Below are 20,973 nucleotides of genomic sequence, written 5' to 3' on the forward strand. Positions count from 1 at the left end.
TATACATTTATTAATTTAAAATAATTTTACAGTTTTAACAGTAATTGTACAACAACCAATTTTGGCAGAAACCATTGTAAATATTTAGTCAGAAAAGAAGAAGTCATGAAGAGACACTGTTATCTTTTTCTTATTCACATCTTTATTATTTAAATTAATATTTGCTAAGATATGCTTTTCCGAGCAAATTCTGGAGAAAAAAAAAAAAAAAGAAAAAAGAAAGAAATGAAATGTTTACAAAAAAACCTCGCACTCATACATCTCAAGAACTGATAGAGAGAGGGAAAAGACATCGGACTCTTGAATGTATGACTTTACTGTAATATAGTCGATCAAAGGTTTTAAGATTCATATATGTATATTATATTCCTATATTAATAGTTTGAAAAATAAAAGCTGACATGTCAGTCTCATTACTTCACAAAAGTATTCACACGCATTAGCTCGGTATATTTGGATAGAATAGTTCTGTACACATAAGGAACAGTGATATTTACATGCAGTCGACTGTCTTTGTCTCTACCAAGAACACAGCAGGACACAACAGAAGCACATAGCAGCAAATGTGGCCAAAGACAGCAGAGGTGTGGCGTCCATCTAAAGCTTTGTCCGGTACGTTTCTCTTAACACCTAGTGTCATAAAGCTGCGTGGATCTGGGATGATTATCTCAAACATGGCGTCACTCGAGTGATGATAGAAAAAAAGAGGCACGAGCATTGGGAAAAGCACTGGGAGAGACACTTCCACTTCGATCTTTCTATTGCATTTCTATAGCGATACGTTGAGGGAAATATATAACTTTAAGAAATTGTTTGTGCTTGTTTCTGCTCCGATTCGCTTCACACCAGATGCGTTTCATAGAGGCAATCTGGCGTGTTACTGCTGCGATATGATGTCAAAATATATTAAATAAATATCTGTGAACCAGCATGGCGTTGGTTCAGTGGGATAATTTCTATAGCTTACAAGTGACATTTACAGGTTTTTTTTTTTTTTTTTTTTTTTACAATCGTTAGGACACATTTCTCAATAATGCTTAGGTCACTTTTTCAAAACTCTTCACACACATGAGTCTATGTGGGCTAAACTGGATCATTTATCATTGCTTTGGCACAAAATACATTCAATAACAGCTTCTTTCAAATTCTTTTCCACTGCCAAAACCCTACCTACAGGCCAATACTCTTTTCAAACCTGTTAAATGTAAGTTCAAAATCTAACGTAATGCAAAACTGAATAAGACAGCAATTTGCTATATTTCTAAAGTAATACCTTATTAAATAAATTCCAAATCTAAAAAACATCTAGCTGAACATCTACAGGCAGGGCATAAGATTAACACTTGCCAAGTGCCAAATGCGAGTAAAATCCAGTGTTCAACCCGGGGGTGCCAGGTTTTCATAACAAAACCCACCCAATTGCTACTCAAAACTAGCCCAAAACTAGCCTAATCACGTTTTGTGGGATCCCCTGGTAAAATCTGCATTCCAAGGGGGTCGCTTCAACCCGCAGACATTAAAAACAACCCGCGGCAACAGTGTTAAAGTAGCCCAATTCCGCTGGAAAACCACAGACTTGGCAACACTGAGTTGGCCAGTAACATTTTTATGAATTCTAAGGGCTCGTTCACACAGAACACATCTTTGCGTCTAAAAACGCGAGGCGCAGCGCTCAGGAATGGTTAAAAAAAAAGCGCTGCACAGAACGCGAGGGTCTCGAGACGCCCTTTTGAGACGTGATGCAATAACGGTAATAACGAACAAATAAAACAGTTGCCACGCCAACTTGCTACTGTAAACAGACGCTTGCAACGCTTGCCCCGCCTCCGAGTTCTTCTGATTGGTCCACTGTTTTGGAACTGACATTGATGAGCGGCGCTGTGTGTAAAAGTTGAAATTCTTTTAACTTGACACAACATCTTTAAAACGCGGCGCTCATGTGCGAGGCGCTGCAAAAGACGCAAGCGTAACGGTCATACACGTCTGTCTAGCGCGTGTTTACATAGAAAAACAATGAAAAAGTAGCGCATTGCAATATAAAAACGTGTTCTGTGTGAACGGCCCCTAACAATGCAACGCGAACGACGCTCGGGACGGTTGACGGGCCAACACTACCTCATCACGAAAGTCTTGCCATTTTAAATATTAAAGCGCAAGAAGACGCGAAAGGGAACTCAATTTGTTACTCGCGCAAACATCTGAAGCGCGCGCACAGAAAGCTGCGTCTCAGACAGCGTGCAAATACTGAATTAAGTTCTTTTTCACATTGTCTTGCGCACGAACGGACAAATTCACACATAAACAATGTCTGAAAAGTCTCGGCGAGTGTCCTAGTAAACAGTCAGTTATGGCTTAAGTGAATGTTAACAGTAGAGAAAGACGTGTATCAGTATATTGGATCCGTGCATTAGTCTTAAAGTGACAGCAGCCTAATATATCTTCTGCTGTCTGCATTTTTAATGTTAATCAAACAAAGGACGAAGAAAAAAATCAGTCACTGCTCATGACTGAATGACTTTTGTAACTTTAATAAGGATTAATCTGTGTTTAATTTATACAGTGAAGACTATCCAGTGTTATTTTACATTTGATTACTTTATTCAATGTCTCTGAAAACTACTGTTACTTGTCTTTAATAATGTTTTAAATTTATATTCGTTAGACTAGTAGTTTTAGCTGTGGTATTAAAATTGTAATAGAGAATTGTGAATTTTCACTGGTATCTAAAATATTGGTGTCGTAACTGCCTGTTTTTGCAAAAGCAGTTTCACGGCTGGTAAAAAATATTTATGGCTGGTAAATTTTCTTTAGTCACCGGCCATTGGCAGGTATGGCAAAAAGTTTTATGCCCTGCGTGCAGGTGTTCATGCCTGTTCACACCAAGGACGATAACTATATAGTTCTAAAAGTCCTTTTAAATATTAAAGAATAGCAGTGTACGCACCACAACTATAATAATAATGACGCAGTTGGAATCACTTTGAGAACGATTTCTTCCAGCTGATGAACGATAAAAACATTGACAGCCAATCAGAATCCATCCATTTAAAGCGGCAGACGACAAAACTGAGAATAAACAGAATGATATCGTCCGCTGGTATGATGCTAATATATCGTTATAGTTATCGTTCTTGGTGTGAACAGGCATTAAGTCTTTCAGGTTCATTAATATTTATACAAAAAAGGAAACTTAGGAATAATTTATTACTGTAATGTAAACATGGACCATGTCACATAAACTGCAGTGAATTCTAAACAGAAAAGTGTCAAAAAGAAAATGTACAAAAGAAGGTTATTATTTTATGAGTGACAAAGTGTGTTGGGTGAAGCCTTAGCTAGTGTTATTTTGAGACGTGTATGAAGTGTTTTGGTAGTTTAAGTGCATTGTGGATGTGAAATTAACTGATGTGCCGAGCTGAAAGCTGGTTAGGAGAACTGTGTGAAGAGTTTTGAAAACATAACCAAACTAAGTATTGATAAATGTGTCCTAGTGATTGTAAAAAGACTTTGTGACAAAAGGTGTTCTGTAAAATGCTACCACTACAAAAGCAAAACAACTTTCTCCCTCGTTAGAGCCTGTCGTCCATTAGTTATCTGGCCATGTTGGGAAAAGCATACAACCATACGACTTGTGCAATTTGTATACAAGAGAGCGCACTGCACTTTTGACTTGACTATCTATTTCTAGTGTGATAACAGCAGTAACTTCTCTTTCTTGATTTGGTGCCATTTTGGCACAACATTGTATTAAAGGTACACTATGTAAGTGGTTAAAAAACAAAACTGCATGCATGCACTTTTTGCAGAAGAACATTGTTTTGGTTGTGCTTCGTTTTATTACGAGCTTTTTGCCAGCATACTCTCCTCTGTTCGGCGGTGTGGTGGGAAATCGAGTCCCCTGAGGAATATCGGGTCTCCTGTAGGACCTTGAGTGATCCCATTGGTTCAACGGACATTTAATGGGTAGCATTTTTAGCGCCTGATTATGATTCCTGCAAAATCACGTTATGATTCAGATCGTTACAAAAGGCGTTATAATGACCATTAATGTCTTTTAAATTACATGGTTCATATACTAGTAACTGAAGCTATAGGTTGTGAAATCAAGCATTTCTCATTCTTACTGTTTTTTTTAGTTAGCTTATGTACTAGCATAGCACACATCTACCCGATTAGCCTGCTAGCTTAGCTTATATTATATTAGGTATGTTTTTTGCCTCCAATATCTGTTTCTAGTTTGTTTTAATATGCAATACATAGACATTCATTTTATATTTCAAGCATGTTTCTTGTGCACTTAATGTAATTAACATCATACAATAGTGAAAAAGGTTATAATTAGTCAAGACATCGCGATAACTTTTGATCAGGCATTACTGCCTGGGTCCTAAAGGAGACCCGATTCCTAGGGGGGACTCGATTTCTCATGACACCGGAACAACTTTTCTCTATTTACGGATATGTCGAGACACGAGTGACTGATGCATGTACGCAATTTTCCCCAAAAACCATCCCGGCAGGTCTAAAATAAAAGCACTTATAACAGGCTAAAATAGTGTTCATTTTGAACAAAAAAAAATTACATAGTGTACCTTTAACTAACGTTAACTAAAGTGTTACCAATTAAATGCATTTTTGATCACATTTCCAGTTCGTTCATCACACTGTAAATGCAAAGTCAAGTCAAGCACTTTGCATTGTGGGAAATAACATTGTGCGCAGTGTGCTCTGTTGCACAGAATACATTCTGCAGAAATAGTATGCGTAGTATGCTATACTCTGTCCAAGCTACGCTCCTCAACTACCACACAACCGACACTTCAGTCTTGACAACCCATTCAAATATTCCACATGATTTCTGTGCACTGTGCACTTACTTCAAAACATTTAAATGATCACTTCAATCTACTGCATATTACATTTTTAAAGTCAAATATTCTAAATGATACTTTCAGCAAGTATACATTGACACATATTATATATGCTCTTTTTGGAAGAATGTAAAGTCAAATATAATCTGTTTCGATTGACCCCCAGTTTTTGGCTCAGCCGCTGTCCGTCTGTCTAGCAGCTTCATAAACCAAACCTCATTCAGTAGCTGTTGCTCACAACACCCGAGTCCTCAGTTCAAAGCAGGACGGTCTGAGACCGAAGCGTCAAGTGCACTAACATATTGACTTGTTTTTTTAATCTCAATCTCTCGTTCTATTTTACTCTACATTGCTCAAAACATAGAAAAGGGCAAAAACAACATTCAGGTGATACAGTACGTTCTGAGTTGAAATGAATACACGTCCTCCGCCGCTGCTTTGGGCAATAGAGCAGGAGGGTTGAGCTCTCCTCTGTCCCGCACTCCAAACATACTGCACACAAGTACAGCAACACGAATGCAAACAAGCTCGTCGCTTTCTGAAATGTGCCAAAATGCAATTTATAACACAACGCTCAATGCATTCTGAGCACGTTAGTTATTTATATCTAGCTACACTACCATTCAAAAGTTTGGGGTCAGTACAATTTTTTTAAAGACATTTTATTCTTTTATAAGACTTTTTTGACATGTTATTCATTTATAAGGCTTTTATTCAGCAAGGACGCATTAAATTGGTCAAAAGTGACCGTAGAGACATTTATAATCTTTTTCTAATAAATGCTGTTCTTTGCAACAAAGTATCATGGTTTCTACAAAAATAAAAACTGTTTTCAACACTGCTAATAATAATTAGAAATGTTTCTTGAGCAGCAAATCAGCATTTTAGAATGATTTCTGAAGAATCATGTGACACTGAAGATGCTGAAAAATCAGCTTTGATTTCAAGAATAAATTACTTTTTAACATTTTACAAAAGAGAACAGTTATTTTAAATTAATCTCCTCCCCCATCATGGGTGGACACGCCCCCTACTGCTGATTGGCTCACTCTCTCCTCCCCCATCATGAATGGACAAGCCCCTTACTGCTGATTGGCTCACTCTCTTCTCCCCCATCATCAGTGGACACACCCCCTGCTGCTGATTGGCTCACTCTCTCCTCCATCATGAGTGGACACACCCCTTACTGCTGACTGGCTCACTCTCTCCTCCCCCATCATGAGTGGACACGCCCCCTATTGCTGATTAGCTCACTCCCTTCCCCCATCATGAGTGGACACACCCCCTACAGCTGATTGGCTCTCTCTCTCCTCCCCTATCATAAGTGGACACGCCCCCTACTGCTGATTAGCTCTCTCCTTCCCAATCCTGAGTGGACACTCCCCCTACTGCTGATTGGCTCACTCTTTCCTCCATCATGAGTGGACACGCCCCCTACTGCTGATTAGCTCACTCTCTCCTCCTCCATCATGAGTGGACACACCCCCTATTGCTGATTGGCTCACTCTCTCCCTCATCATGAGTGAATAAATTACATTTTGACATATTTTAAAAAAGAGAACAGCTATTTTAAATTGTAATAATATTCCACAATTTTTTACTGTATTTTTGATCAAATAAATGCAGCCTTGGTGAGTATAAGAGACAATGCAAAATCTTACCAACCCCAAATTTTTTGAACCCCAAATTTTCTGGCTCATTAGTTATGCACATCTTTGTACTTGTGTAGAGTATGTTTCTGGCCTTCCAGTCCAATAAACAAACGGCATAAACACTCTCAAGACTGGCACTAGGATTTGGTCCTAAAACGTGACGGTGTGTTGCATCTAAGCACCATGCGAGATCTCGTCTCGTAACTCTTGTTTTGATTGTTTGAATGCCGCAGAGCACAGAAGATGCTGATAACAAGGATATTCTTCGATATAAGATGATGATTTATTAATAGCCTGAACCCTCACGCCAGTAAAAAGAGAGTCTGAATTGTTTACGCCTGTTCCCCCTTAAACCCCTGAGTGCTAAGTTTCCTCTCGGCTACTGACTTGCGGCCAGCTCATCTGCACTAACCAGCCCTCGACCAGCTGATAAGGCTCATAACTACCTGCCCTCAACCCAAACACCCGCCCTAGACAAGCAGGGCATCCTTGGACAGTCCTCGGAAGCGGTTTAGTTTTTGGATTGTACTGAATGCTATTGTAATCGGGGCTTTACGGGTTTTAGTCAGATCTCTGTCGACTCGATCCTCTCCAGCCGGGTCGGAACCGGCCACGGCGGGGCGAGTTGGTGCAGCTCCGGCAGCTTCTTTTCCTCTGCCGGCGGGGTCGGAGAGGTGAGCGATATGGACACGGAAACGGGCGCCTCCGGCAAGGCCAGCGCCGGCGTGGACATCTGGGCTCCCAGCTTGTCCACGCGCTCCTCCAGTGCCTGGTTCTTCTGCAGCATCTCCACGTAGCTGAGCTGCAGCTGCGCCTGGTACTTCAGCACTCGCTCTTTCTCGTCCTGCCAGGTTTGGCGCTCCTGGGCGAATGTGAGCGCTTGTCGCTCGCGCTGCTGCCGCTCCAGACGCAGCTCACCCTGCAGACGTTCCAACTGCCGCCGCAGGTCGCCCGACTCCTGCCACTGGACCTTGGAGTCGTCGCTCTGCAGCGTGAGCAGGCGGTCGGGCGCCGGGAGGGCTGGGAGGGACGTGGGCGTCTCCGGAGGGGACAGAAGATGCTCTCGGCTCCGAGACGCCACCAGCTGGCCCATATCAGACAGGCTGGGCTCGCTGGAACGACTGGAGCTGCTGCTGAGTTCACTGAGGGCCTTTTTCAGACGTGTGACCTCTGTCTCAAATGCGCTCAGCTTGTCCCGCAGCACTGTGACCTGTAGAAAAGGTCAAATATATAGACAACATATCAAGTAGGGCTGCACGATTTGGGGAAAATATCTATTTGTGATGTTTCTGATAAAAATAGCAATTCTGAAAATCATTGTTGAGCACTTGATATTTGAAATCAACCCAAAAGCACCCCTCCCTTCATTGCTCCGCCCTCAAAAGTACGAACACGCAATGCAAAAGTGTAATGAACAACAAGGAAGAACAAAAAATTAACATGCAGTACACGAGAGTATAGACAAACAACTTCAACCTCGGCATCTGTCTCTCCGGCACTGGAAAGCTTTTCTAATATTAACGCGGGTCCTAAAGCTCTTGCCTGATCATAACCCTTCTGATTTTCCTCTGAGCTTTTCTTTTTTGTAATGTCTCTCAGCCATCTCTCTTTCTACAGTCTTTCTTCAAATCTCCCTCTTGCTCACTCTCTCTTCTTCCTTATCATGAATGGACACGCCCCCCTACTGCTGATTGTCTCTCTCTCTCTCCTCCCCCATCATGAATAAACATGCCCCCTACTGCTGATTGGCTCACTCTCTCCCCCATGAGTGGACACGCCCCCTACTGATGATTGGCTCACTCCTCCCCCATCACGAATGGACACGCCTCCTACTGCTGATTGTCTCTCTCTCTCCTCCCCCATCATGAGTGGACACACCCCCTACTGCTGATTGGCTCACTCCCCCCCCATGAGTGGACACGCCCCCTACTGATGATTGGCTCACTCTCTCTCCTCCTCTATCATGAGAGGACACGCCCTCATACGCCCCCTACTGCTGATTGGCTCACTCTCTCTCCTCCCCCATTATGAGTGGACACGCCCCCTACTGCTGATTGGCACACTCTCATTTTTTTTTATACATTTTTTATTTTATTATTATTACTAAATAAAAAATGTACACAAAATAAGAAATGTTACTACAGCAATTTCACTGCAAAATCAAAAATCAAATATATAAGTAAAATAATAATATTATAGTATTCATAATAATAATTTGATTAACTGTAAAATTGCAATACTAATATTTAGCAATAATAAAAATTATTATATAATTTGTCTTAATTTTTCATTTTACAGTAAAATATTACACTAGTAATATTTCTTATTTTGTTTAATTTTTATTTAGTAATAATAATTATAGTAATAGACATATAATCACACAATTTTTGTCAGAATTTATAAATCAGAATCGCAATTTTTATTAAAAAAAAAAAAATTAAATTTTTTCCCCAAATCATGCAGCCCTACTAAAAAGTGTAAAAATTGAGAAAACAGATTTATTATTTACTCATTTTCCCATCCTGACATTATTTAATTGTCTTCACGTCATGCTATAAAGAAGATCTGAATGATGTCACTTCCTGTGTCTCAATTTTATGGAACATTCCATTTAAAAAAATAAAAAAATTAATCAGCAACATTCAAGATGTGGTGCATAGCTACATTTAATGATTTTGATCATAAAAAAAGTAATAATTTTTGTCGTACAATGAAATCAATTCAGCATTTAAATGTGTTAAAATTATGACATTGTATCATGTTCATTGTTAGATACAGTCGAGAAGGTCAAGACCCTTGAGTGACTCATTTTAAAGAATCATTCAATACTGAATCAGACTGAACTAGTCACACTGTTCACAATGTTGTGTCTGTTGATTGCCTTTGCTGTCCAGTCTTTCTCTCACATCACATTCAGTTCAGACTGCAGATTTGCATAAAACCATATCCTTCTCTATTCTCAAACCACATCTCAGCCAATGACAGAGAAACACGGAGCTGCAGCATCTGTACCTCTGCCAGCATGGTCTGCAGTTCGGCCTCGCAGCGCTCCAGCTCCAGGGTCTTGGTGCAGAAGGACTCTTTGAGGCTGATCTCGGCCTCCTCTCTCTCTCTCAGCTGACCGTTGAGATCTTTCAGCTGGCCTCGCAGTGCCACCATCTCTCCGGCGCGCTGCGTCACCTCGCCCTGACTCTCCCGCAGCTGCTGCTTCAGCAGAGAGATCTCGCCCGCCTTCTGACACACCTGCAGACAGACAAGTATATACTTCTGTGCTGTCTGAGCCGGGGCCGTTTCTGGGGGTTAGTGGTACGGCACCGCCTCAGCTAAAGACACCCTAGAAAAGGCCCTGATCTGTGCTCTCCCATTATTTACATCAAATGACTCAAAATAATTGTTTTTGCAAGCAAGCTAATGAAATGATACTCTTAATAAGAAACTAAAACTGCCAGTAGGTGGCGGTAAACATCTAAATGAGTAAGTCATTGTGTCATTCATTCATTCATTCATTCATTCGATTTGCTCAAACAATGAATGAATGAAGTAAATGGCTCTTTATGAATGAGTCATTGAATCATTGGTTAGAATATTTTACATGACAATGACCTGTGACTTCAGAAGAGACTGACTGACCTCCCACTTGGTCTCCTCCAGTCTGGGCAGGATATCGGCCTGCTCCTTCCTGAAGTCCAAGCACTTCTTCTCCAGCTCTTCTCTCTGAGCGAGCAGCAGCGTCATCTCGTCCTGCAGCCGGCGTTTGTCCTGCTGCAGGCGGCTGATCTGGGCCTGCAGGGCCTGCTGGGAGCGCTGGGCCCGTCGGGTCACCTGCTGCAGCCGCCCGGCGTAGTTCTGCCTCAGATCCTCCATCTCGCGCTCCCACACGCGCTGCTTCTCCTCGAACACCTGCACGATGGCGGCCTCGCTCTGGTCCAGGTTACGTCGCATGTGAATCACCTGTGAGGAGGGCGGGACGGCCGAAACACACCAAAACACAGTCTTCACGCGTGATTTCAGGCATTGCTGCATTCTCAAATCTCATGTGTCAGATTGCAATTCATAATAATAACCATAAAAATAGCTGTTTTATTAATAATCAAACAATATTTCCCTGCTAAACAAAAGGATCTTTCCAGGTGAAAATGTTCCATTCATGATTAGTGAAACTTACTTTGACTTACTTTCACTCTTTTGTTTTGGAGCAGGTCTAAAATACGAATGCAATTCAAAAGTCATATGCAATGAAGAGATAAAAAATATTCAGTGGTCTATGCAAAAGTAAATCCTTTTTTTAATGAATAATATTAAATAAAAAAAATACAATGGGGTACACAAAATAAAATAAAATAAATAATCCAATGGTATATACAAATTCAATAAATAAATAAATACATAAATAATTAAAAATATCCAATTGAGTATACAAATTAAATGAATTAAATAATTAAATAAAATATCCAATGGTGTATGTAAATATTAAAGAAAATAAATAAATTAAATAAAATATCCAATAGTGTATGCCAAATTAAAGAAAATACGTAAATAAATAAATAAATAAATAATAAATAAAATATCCAATGTGTATGTAAAATTAAATTAATTAATTAATTCAATTAAATATCCACCAGTGTATACAAAATTAAAGAAAATAAATAAATATCCAATGGTGTATGCAAATTAAATAAATAAAATATCTAATGGTGTATGCACAATTAAAGAAAATAAATAAATAAATAAAAAATATCCAATGGTGTATAATAAATTAAATAAATTAATAAATAAATAAATGGTGTATGCAAAAATTAAAGAAAATAAATAAATAAATAAATAAAATATCCAATGGAGTATGCACAATTAAAAATAAATGAATCAATAAATAAAATTCTAAAGGTGCATGTAAAATTAAAGAAAAGCACACTTTCATTCAAAGCAACTTTAAATAAAGTAAATTGAACTTGCCATTAAGCCTCAATGTAAAACAGTTGTAACAGTCAACACTGTTGACTAGTAATCATATCATGCTAATATATTGACAAAGTTCTGTCACCTTACTTACTTCTTGTTCTCTCTCCCACAGACGGTCCTCTAGGTCCTGAATAACATCGTCGGAGGACGGGGACGGTCGCAGGGGCGCGGGAGCGTCACTCAGGTGACTGAGGCGCTGGTACGAGGACGAACTCTTGCCTGAGGAGGAACGGCCGCTGTCGGAGGCGCTGAGGCCATTCTGGTAGCCCGGCTTGTCCAGCTTGTCCAGGGCGACGGTGCCCAGCCGGTTGATGTGGCTGGTGGAGGCACTGAGGGGTCCGAGTGCAGGAGGCGGCCCGTAGCTAGAGCCCGTGTAGGTGGGCAGGCTGGTCAGAGAGTTCCTCCCCGAGTCTGACAGACTGCCCTGCCCGGTCCGGCCCGCACCCGTGTGTGTCCCTCTAGTGCCGGGACTGTCCTGGTCCCACTGCGGCCCGGACGTGTTCGGACCCCCCTTGTCACCTCCGTTGCCACCGCCGCCACCACCGCCTGGACCCGCGGCCGTTCCTGAGCTGGTCTGAAGCGGACACACCAGGTTCTGCATGGAGTGAAAGCTCTTGGGCACCACGGGTTTGAAGGCTGACGGACGCACCAGAGAGTCATTGGTCTAGAGAGACAAACCACAGAAACGCAGGATGAAATACACAATTAACATTTTAGTATTATTTATCTTATGTTTATACTGCCAAAAATGATTCTTCTTCAGTATTTCTGTCTCATTTTCCAGCACAAATATCTAAACATTCTTAAAGGGGACCTGTAACGCCCCCTTTCACAAGATGTAATATAAGTCTCTGGTGTCTCCAGAATGTGTCTGTGAAGTTTCAGCTCAAAATACCCCACAGATCATTTATAGCTTGTCAAATTTGACCCTATTTGGTTGTGAGCAAAAACACGCCGTTTTTATGTGTGTCCCTTTAAATGCAAATGAGCTTCTGCTCCCGCCCCCCTTTCCAGAAGAGGGCGGAGCTTTAACAGCTTGCGCTTCAGTTACTCAACAACAACAAAGCTGGAGAATCTCACGCAGCCAAAATGAGGATTGTCAGTAACGGTGTTCAGCCTTACATTGTTCAAACCGGAGTCGACACTGATGGAGAGACTCAGGAAGAAGTTACAACTTTTAGAATGAAACTGGACGTTTCTGAACGGTTAGTGGATAAATTTATGTAGTTGCTGTGGAGTTGATTCAACTCATCGACTAGCATGTGTTGTCATGTTAATCTTTTGTGTTGAATTGACCCTTGTTTGTGAAGCAGTTTGGTGTAAAATGACGGCAACAACTCTTCCTCTTCTCTAAAGCAGCCCAACATGGCCCCGCCCCCTTTGTTGTGTGTTCTCGGTGGCGGGGTTTATGTAAATTTTAGGGTTAGTGATGTCACCAACCCAGGAAGAAGCTCGTTGTAGTCTCTACCAGCCGTTTGTTGTAGTCCTTAAAAAGTGATTTCTGTAAAAGAAAATATCTCTCTTTGCATTGAACTTTGAGCGTCGTAACTTTGCAGATGTTGTTTATGCTCAAACAGCAACATTACACACTAACTAAAGTCATAATCAAGGACCCCTTTAAAGGATACAACATTATAGAAACTTTACAGTAAGAAGCGCGTGTGTACCTGTGCATGCTCGAGTTTTCCAGAGACGGGCAGGATGTTGGGCGGGTTGTGATTATCGGGTTTGGCTTTGCTCTTGTCCTTGTGCTGCGGTGGAGCTTGATGGCTGCCGTTCTTGTCGTTGTTCAGCACGATATTGTTCCCGCACAAATCCAGACTCTCTCCGCGCCGGTGTCCCTCCCTCCGCGCCCCATTGGCGAACACCGCGTTGGTCACCAGCCTCTCGCCGTTGACTGTCTGCTGGCGGTTGGCGTTGTGCGGCGCGGCGTGATTGCGAGCGTAATCCCTCTCGTCGGCCGAGACACCCTTGGTCTTGGTGCTCGGGCCGGGGATGCGGTCGGCGCTGAAGCTGCGGTCGTCCAGGCGGCGGCGGGCTGTGGCGGGAGGCGGTGCGGCTGCCAGGGGGCCATTAGGGGTGGTGCGGGTGCCCACGCTGCGCATCGTGATGGGCCGCTGACTGGAGGCCCCGCTCCCTACGCTGCCCATGCCAGGAGCCTCGAGCGCTTCACTCCGCCGCCCACAGCGCCAGCACACAGGGGCATGAAGGGGAAGTGAGCCGGGTCACACACACACACACTGCAACACAACAGACCAGCAGACGTTACCTACCATTTACATGCACGGACCCCCCAATGAGGGCCGGTAAGATTTTTGAAAGAAGTCTCTTCTGCTCACCAAAGCGGCATTCGAAATTATTTTGTTTGCATTATTATGTCTAACTATTATGTTACATCATTATGTTTTTTATTTGTTGTTCACTGTATTACTGTGCTGTACTGTAGATGTCATATTTTAAATGTATTATTATTTGATTTTCTTAAAATCAATAAGCGCAAAATCTTGCACTTAAAAATGAAATGTTTTAGTATGAATTAACACATTGCTAACATGTTGTTAACATGATTTAACACATTGCTAGCATTTTTCTAGCATGAATTAGCATATTGTTAGCATGTTTTAGCATGATGTTAGCATGATTTACCATGATAGATACGATTTTTTATTCATGTTAACATGATTTAACACACTGTTAGCATGATTTAACACATTGCTAGTATGTTTCTAGCATGATTTAACACACTGCTAACATGTTTTAACATGTTGCTAACATGATTTAACACATTGATAACATGCTTTAGCATGTTTCTAACATGAATTAGCACATTGCTAGCATTATTTAACATGTTTGCTAACATGTTTCCAACATGAATGAATGCACTGTTAACATTTTTTAACATGTTGCTAGCATTTTTCTAACATGAATTACCATATTGCTAACATGTTTCTAGTATGAATTAGCACATTGCGAACATGTTTAAACATGTTGTTAACATGATTTAACACATTGGTAACATGCTTTAGCATGCTTCTAACATGAATTAACACATTGCTATCATGTATTAGCATGTTGCTATCATGTTCTAACATGTTGCTAACATGATTTAACACATTGGTAATATGCTTTAACATTTTTCTAACATGAATTAGCACATTGTTAGCATGTATTAACACGCTGTTAGCATTATTTAACATGTTTGCTATCATGTTTCTAGCATGAATTAACACATTGCTAGCATGTATTAGCACGTTGCTAGCATTATTTAACATGTTTGCTAACATGTTTCTAGCATTAATTAGCATATTGTTAGCATGTTTTAACATGTTGCTAACATGATTTAGCATGATAGACAGACAGACAGACAGACAGACAGACAGATAGATAGATAGATAGATAGATAGATAGATAGATAGATAGATAGATAAGATGTTTTAACATGTTAACATGTTTTAACACACTGCTAGCCTGTTTTGGCATGTTGCTAACATGATTCTAACATGAATTAGCACATTGCTAACATGTTTTAACATGTTGTTGACATGATTTAGCACATTGCTAGCATGTTTCTAGCATTAATTAACATATTGTTAGCATGTTTTAACATGTTGCTAACATGATTTACCATGATAGACAGGCAGACAGACAGACAGACAGATAGATAGATAGATAGATAGGATGTTTTAACATGTTAACATGTTTTAACACACTGCTAGCCTGTTTTGGCATGTTGCTAACATGATTCTAACATGAATTAGCACATTGCTAACATGTTTTGTTTTGTTTTAGCTGAAAGCTCTAGGAGGAGATGCATTTAGAAATTTTAGTCTCAAAAGAAGAAAAAGTAGTAGTAGTAGTTCTCAAACCAACAGAATAAATGGATATTGTGCTGACAGTTCAAGACAAAGGAAGTATAGGTGTAAATAAACGACATACGTGCGTCCCTTGAGAATTAAAAGCAGAACTGCTTCCTCCTCATGTTTAATGTTTATCAGACCTCTCAAAAACACAATTGCAAGTTTTCATGCCAAACAATGAAAGAAAAAGCCTGTAAAGAAGAGTCCAGGTTCTCCAGGTGAGTCTCATGAAGCGCATGTAAACATCAACACGGATCTGTTTTAGTGAAACTGCACCCTGATTAAGATGATATCTGGAGTTAAACATTAATCAACCACACAGAAAATCTGACCTGATTCTAATGTGTGATTGTGGTTCAAACCAAGAAGCGTTTACATTCACCCAAAACTGTACATTCACCAACTGTTTGTGCTACAAACATATCTTTAGTGTTCAGCAGAAGAAAGAAGTTCATACAGGTTTGGAACAAATTGAGGGTGAGTAAATGATAACAGAATATTCATTTTTGGGTGAACTATCCCTTTAATGTGACACATCTGTTTTTTAAATGACAGATAATAAAATCACAGTAAATGTAAAGTAAAAATCACAGTAAAATTTTCAATTCTGGTCTTGGGCACTTTCATTTGTGAAAATCAATTGCATACGTATCCATTTTTGGTTTTTTTCTGCAATTTGTGTGATATTTATGTCAATCAAACTGAACGTGCATCATGCTTGATTTGCTCTTCGTCTTGGAGCGTGAATCATAAAATCATTTATGAATGAAGAGTCTAGAGCTATAAAATGAATTTGAAACAACTCAGATCATTTGATGAGAAATGTCTGATATCCTTGAGGTTTGATACCATCATTTTACTTCTTTGCAAAGGTAAAATTATGGAAGCTTTTATCCGCCACTAAATAAAAAAGGTAATTGCGACTTTTGTCACTCAAAATTCTGACTTTATATCACTCAATTCTGACTTTATAACTCGCAATTCTGACTTTAAACCATGCAATTCTGACTTTATATCTTGCAATTCTGACTTTATATCACGCAATTCTGACTTTATAACTCGCAATTCTGACTTTAAACCATGCAATTCTGACTTTATATCTTGCAATTCTGACTTTATATATCACACAAGTCTGACTTTATATCACGCAATTCTGACTTTATATCACGCAATTCTGACTATATCGCAATTCTGACTTTATAATTTGCAATACTGACTTTATAACTCGCAATTCTGACTTTATATCTCGCAATTCTGACTTTATAACACGCAGTGCTGACTTTAAATCTCCCAATTCTGACTTTATATCATGCTATTTTGACTATATAACACGCAATTCTGACTTTATCTCTCGCAATTCTGAGAAAAAAAAAATTGTGAGATAAAAAGTAGCAATTACCTTTTTTTGTATTTCATGGCGGAAAGAAGCTTCCATATAAAATAGTGTCGCAGGCAATGAACAGTGTAAGAACACAGCAATATTCAACATTAAAAATAACTGCTCAGTTACTCTCATGCACATGATAATGGCATCAATAATGGCATCATATATGGATATATCACAAGTGATTTCCATATTTATATACCATAGTAGGCTATTCACACAACCCTACAAAGACACTTGGAAGAATACCATAGTCCAACATTATTGTTTTTGTGAAGGCACACGATGTGCACATGCTGTACTGTTTCATAAACTATCATAGCCATCGCATGGAGTCTTCCGTCAGCTGTAGCAGTGCAGTAGCATCACTGGTCCAGCAGAGCTTCCATTACTGGATCAGATCAGCACTGGCACGTGCCTCTACTACCCGCTCCGCCACAGTCACTCACTCACTGGCATTACATCATCGCTCACATGCTTCATACACATCTGAGTGCACTTAAATACTGTCATAATCACCCTGATACACTGTTCAATAATCACCGCATAAGCGCATCGCTGCTTACTAAACACATACGATGGCACAAATGCGTAAATGCGATGCGTAAATGTAAACATGCATCAGACACCGCAAAGAAAACACACAAGATTGACAGTAAAAACAGGAGATGGAGGCCTGTACACAAACAGCCCTCGTGCTCAAAAAATACGCATCTTCACCTTTCGAAGCGGCTCGTGCAACCGGACATGATCTATTGACAAGCATCAGTGAACGGGCCTAGTGATGCTACTAACCAGTTACCAACAGATGCACGGATGCATTCAGTAGTCTGCGCTTATCATAACATCATAAAACGCTGTATGCCTCCATTTAACGATGGATGCAGTGGCGCTACAGCAGCATCAGCAGCACAATGGAGATCCAGCGTTCACCTGACTAAACAGCATCGCTTTCCCTCTCTCACATTACATAATGCTCATGCAAAAATGATGCATCACTGCATCCGCATCCCTCCATAACAACAGCAGCATCCAGCGCGTGTCACTCCAGCGTCTCTCCATCACTCACACATACTCACTGTCTCACCGCGGATCCGGCCGTCCGTCTGTCTGTCTGTCCGTTCGGATGCTGCTCTGCCGTTGCGAACGCGATGCGCTGCCGCTGACGCCCGCGACGGTGATGAAGTGCGCGCGCGCGAGAAAGGAAGCGAGCGAGCGGCGCGCATCAGCTGAGAGACACACCCACCTGCGCCCCGCCCCTTTTGGACGCGGGAAGACACGCCCCCTTCTGCATATCATCAACTGATTTGTAACATCATAACAACATCAAACTGGAGGGGCCGCAAGGGAGCGAGAGGGGTCCGTGGAAAAGTCCAGAGGAAAACTGTAAATAAATAAATAATATTAAATTAAATAAGTAAAAAATTAGATTAAGTTACTTAAATTAGCAAATTAAATAAAATAAATAAATGAATGCATTAAAGTAAAAAAGTTATTAATTAGATTAAAATTAAATAAACTACATTTAACTGCATTATAATAGTGAGTAGAAAAAATATAATGTAACTTAATAGAAACTAATTCTAGATTTATAATTGTGTGTGTGTGTGTGTGTGTTTATGTGGGTTAGAATTTATCTTGCGAACCTTATTTCTTAAAGACCCTCGGTAGTTAATAATTGTGTCCCGTAAAACTCATTTAAGGGGGAAAAAAAAAAAAAAAAAAGTTCTTCATGCCTCAAAATAGCTTGAATGTAAATCTTAACCCTTGCCTCATTTAGTATACGCGGATTTATGAATATGCTAATTAGCTCCGCCTCCAATTCACTAGGTCAGCTTACTGAGGTAAACGCTGCAGAAGGTCGGACACATAACGGTAATTAATATGATTAGCCTTTTGCTTGACTACGTTATCAAACAGCTAATAATGTGTTGCTAATGTTACACAAACCATGTTTCTGTTCGTGAGTCAGACAGCGGTCTTCTAAAAATCAGTATCCTTAGAAACGCTTTGAACACCTCAGCACGTCAGTGGAGAAAGACATATAATTCATCATATCATCTTAATATACATCATACACCCGCCACATTGCTAAATTTACACGATTTTTCATATCAACAGGAAAATATAGGATAACCTGGTTTCTCTCAAAACTTTCCTGCTTCAGATCGGTCATACTTAATGATATGCTAAAGCCCGCCGGCACGTTGATGTGATTGGTTACAGGGTAGTTTGTGACTTCAGAAACACCAGCGATTTTAAACCGCGTTTTTCTTTAGATCACTGCAGTTTTAAAGAGAAAACACTCAGCAATGGTGTTGACACATGGTTTGTCTTAAAGCATATTAAAAACACCAAAAAGACATAAACAACATTTCACCACATGAGGACTTTTTCATGAATCATTTCTACAGCGTTGAATCAGGGTTGAGGTTAAGCGCCTGAACCAGCTAGTCAAGGATTACTAGAAAACTGCAGGCGCACCTGATCTAAATCAAAGACTATATAGACAGAAGGTTCACTCCTATAGACCTTATGTAGCCCCGCCCCTTTTCAGCGCTGCGCTCGTTGTCTTTTGACTTCCGGTTTGTATTTCCACAGCGATCTTACGTATAATGAATGAACTGCTCGTTTTAAAATCTTCTGGGTCTACTGACATTTGTTAAGACATCTGCTTTAAACATTACAATGCTCACAATAACTTTAATTAACTCTACAACAAGTAAATCCACTTCACCAGCTAATTATTCTTCAACAGCGAAGCCATAGAAAAAAACAGAGCTACCGCAAAAACGGAAGTTCAAAGACAATATTATAAAGATGGCGGCACGCTTGTTTCTCTGGCGCATAAGGTCTATAGAGGGTATGCACGTGACGTCACCGTCGACCGTTGTGACTGCGGTTACGCCCACTGAGTGGCAAAAGACTGAGTGGCAGCATTGATTTTCAGCGTGAATGCCGCGAAAAACACGCAAAACACATCCAAAACGGGAATGAGCTTTGCGACTGACTGTACAAATAGATTTGACACAAAATCTAAGGTATATTTTTACAGACTGCTGAAAGCTACAGAAAAAAAGAAGCAAATAGGTCGCTGCAATTCACAGAAACAGCTGGACTCCAGGCAAAGAAACATGTTTTGCAGTTATCATTTTGTGTCAAAATGTTGGATTTTGGGGTAAAATCACACCCTATATATTGTTATATATTGTGTTGACAACTCATCAATTAAATATTTACCATCTTATATTCTGCATAATTGGGTGTTTTTAAATAAACCTACAAAAACTACACAAGGGCTGGACGATATTACGAAATATATAACGTTGATATAAGTGATTTAGACCTATCTATATTGTATTTATATAAAGCGTTCACAGTCAGATTTGCTTTATGTATTTCCCTGGCGTCGAAATCAGGCACATATAAATGTCAGGAAACACGATTCCTGGCTGCATGTCAATATCCATGGATTAGGTTTCTTTCACATGTCATAAGGAACACTGTCGAGCCCAATCTTTAGTGTAATCGTTTGTTTTACTCGCGTTTTCGCAGTTTCCCCTATTAAATCCAGTCATGCAGCAGGTTCTTTTGCCACTCAGTCCAGCTGAGGGAGCGTTCCGGCAGGGAAAGTGACGTCTATGCATACCCTCTATTAGTTATGAATGGGAGAAACTGCAACGCGCAATATGGCGGAATACGTCCCGCCTTCTATATAAAAGAGCCAATCGCTGATTGATAAAGTCATTGCGTCACTGCAGCAGTCGTTAGAAGAAACCTGACTGCACATGCGCATTGGCTGGTCTAGCCTGAAAAATAAGCTTTTTTAAGGCTATTTGAGCATAAGAAACAACATTTCTGGGACAGTTTGTGTCAGATTTTGTTGTTGATTTTAAATATATCATTTAATTGTGAGTTCGTCAAGCATTTTTTTTTTTTAATTTTTCAGGAATTCCCTCATTTAAATAGTTAAGACTTGTTCTTGGACGCCCGGAGGCGTTGCAAAATGGCCGCCGAGTGAACAGACTTCGTCTAAATAGTCATGACAAAACAGTTGAAATAATAATAATATTGTGTTAAGTGGCATTAAAATGTTTACAATATGTTAACATTAGTTAATGCACTGTGAACTAACATGAACAAAGAACAATTGTATCTTAAATAACATTAAAAAACATTTATAAATGCTGTGAAAATATATTGCTCACGTTAGCTAATGTTAACAACTGCAGCGCATTAGTAAGATAAAG

General features: G+C 40.1%; 1 protein-coding gene across 4 annotated transcripts; it reads right to left on the reverse strand.

Moving 5' to 3' along the window:
- Positions 1 to 119: 119 nt before the first annotated feature.
- Positions 120 to 17,955, reverse strand: LOC127513341 (leucine zipper putative tumor suppressor 3). 4 transcript variants are annotated; one of them, XM_051895044.1, is made up of 6 exons: positions 17,803 to 17,955; positions 13,150 to 13,722; positions 11,574 to 12,146; positions 10,154 to 10,474; positions 9,536 to 9,766; positions 120 to 7,733 (listed from the first exon to the last, which is right to left on the reverse strand). In XM_051895044.1, exons 2-6 carry the CDS (start codon positions 13,630 to 13,632, stop codon positions 7,089 to 7,091), a joined length of 2,253 nt encoding a protein of 750 aa, XP_051751004.1. In that variant the 5' UTR covers positions 13,633 to 13,722; positions 17,803 to 17,955; the 3' UTR covers positions 120 to 7,088. The 4 variants fall into 4 exon arrangements, with proteins under 4 accessions (XP_051751004.1, XP_051751001.1, XP_051751003.1 ...); XM_051895041.1 differs by having other exon boundaries at positions 11,565 to 12,146; XM_051895043.1 differs by lacking the exon at positions 17,803 to 17,955 and adding an exon at positions 17,444 to 17,777 and having other exon boundaries at positions 11,565 to 12,146.
- Between the last annotated feature and the right edge of the window lie 3,018 nt (positions 17,956 to 20,973).

The sequence above is a fragment of the Ctenopharyngodon idella genome, chromosome 5 (genome assembly GCF_019924925.1).
Source record: "Ctenopharyngodon idella isolate HZGC_01 chromosome 5, HZGC01, whole genome shotgun sequence".
NCBI classification, from domain to species: domain Eukaryota; kingdom Metazoa; phylum Chordata; class Actinopteri; order Cypriniformes; family Xenocyprididae; genus Ctenopharyngodon; species Ctenopharyngodon idella.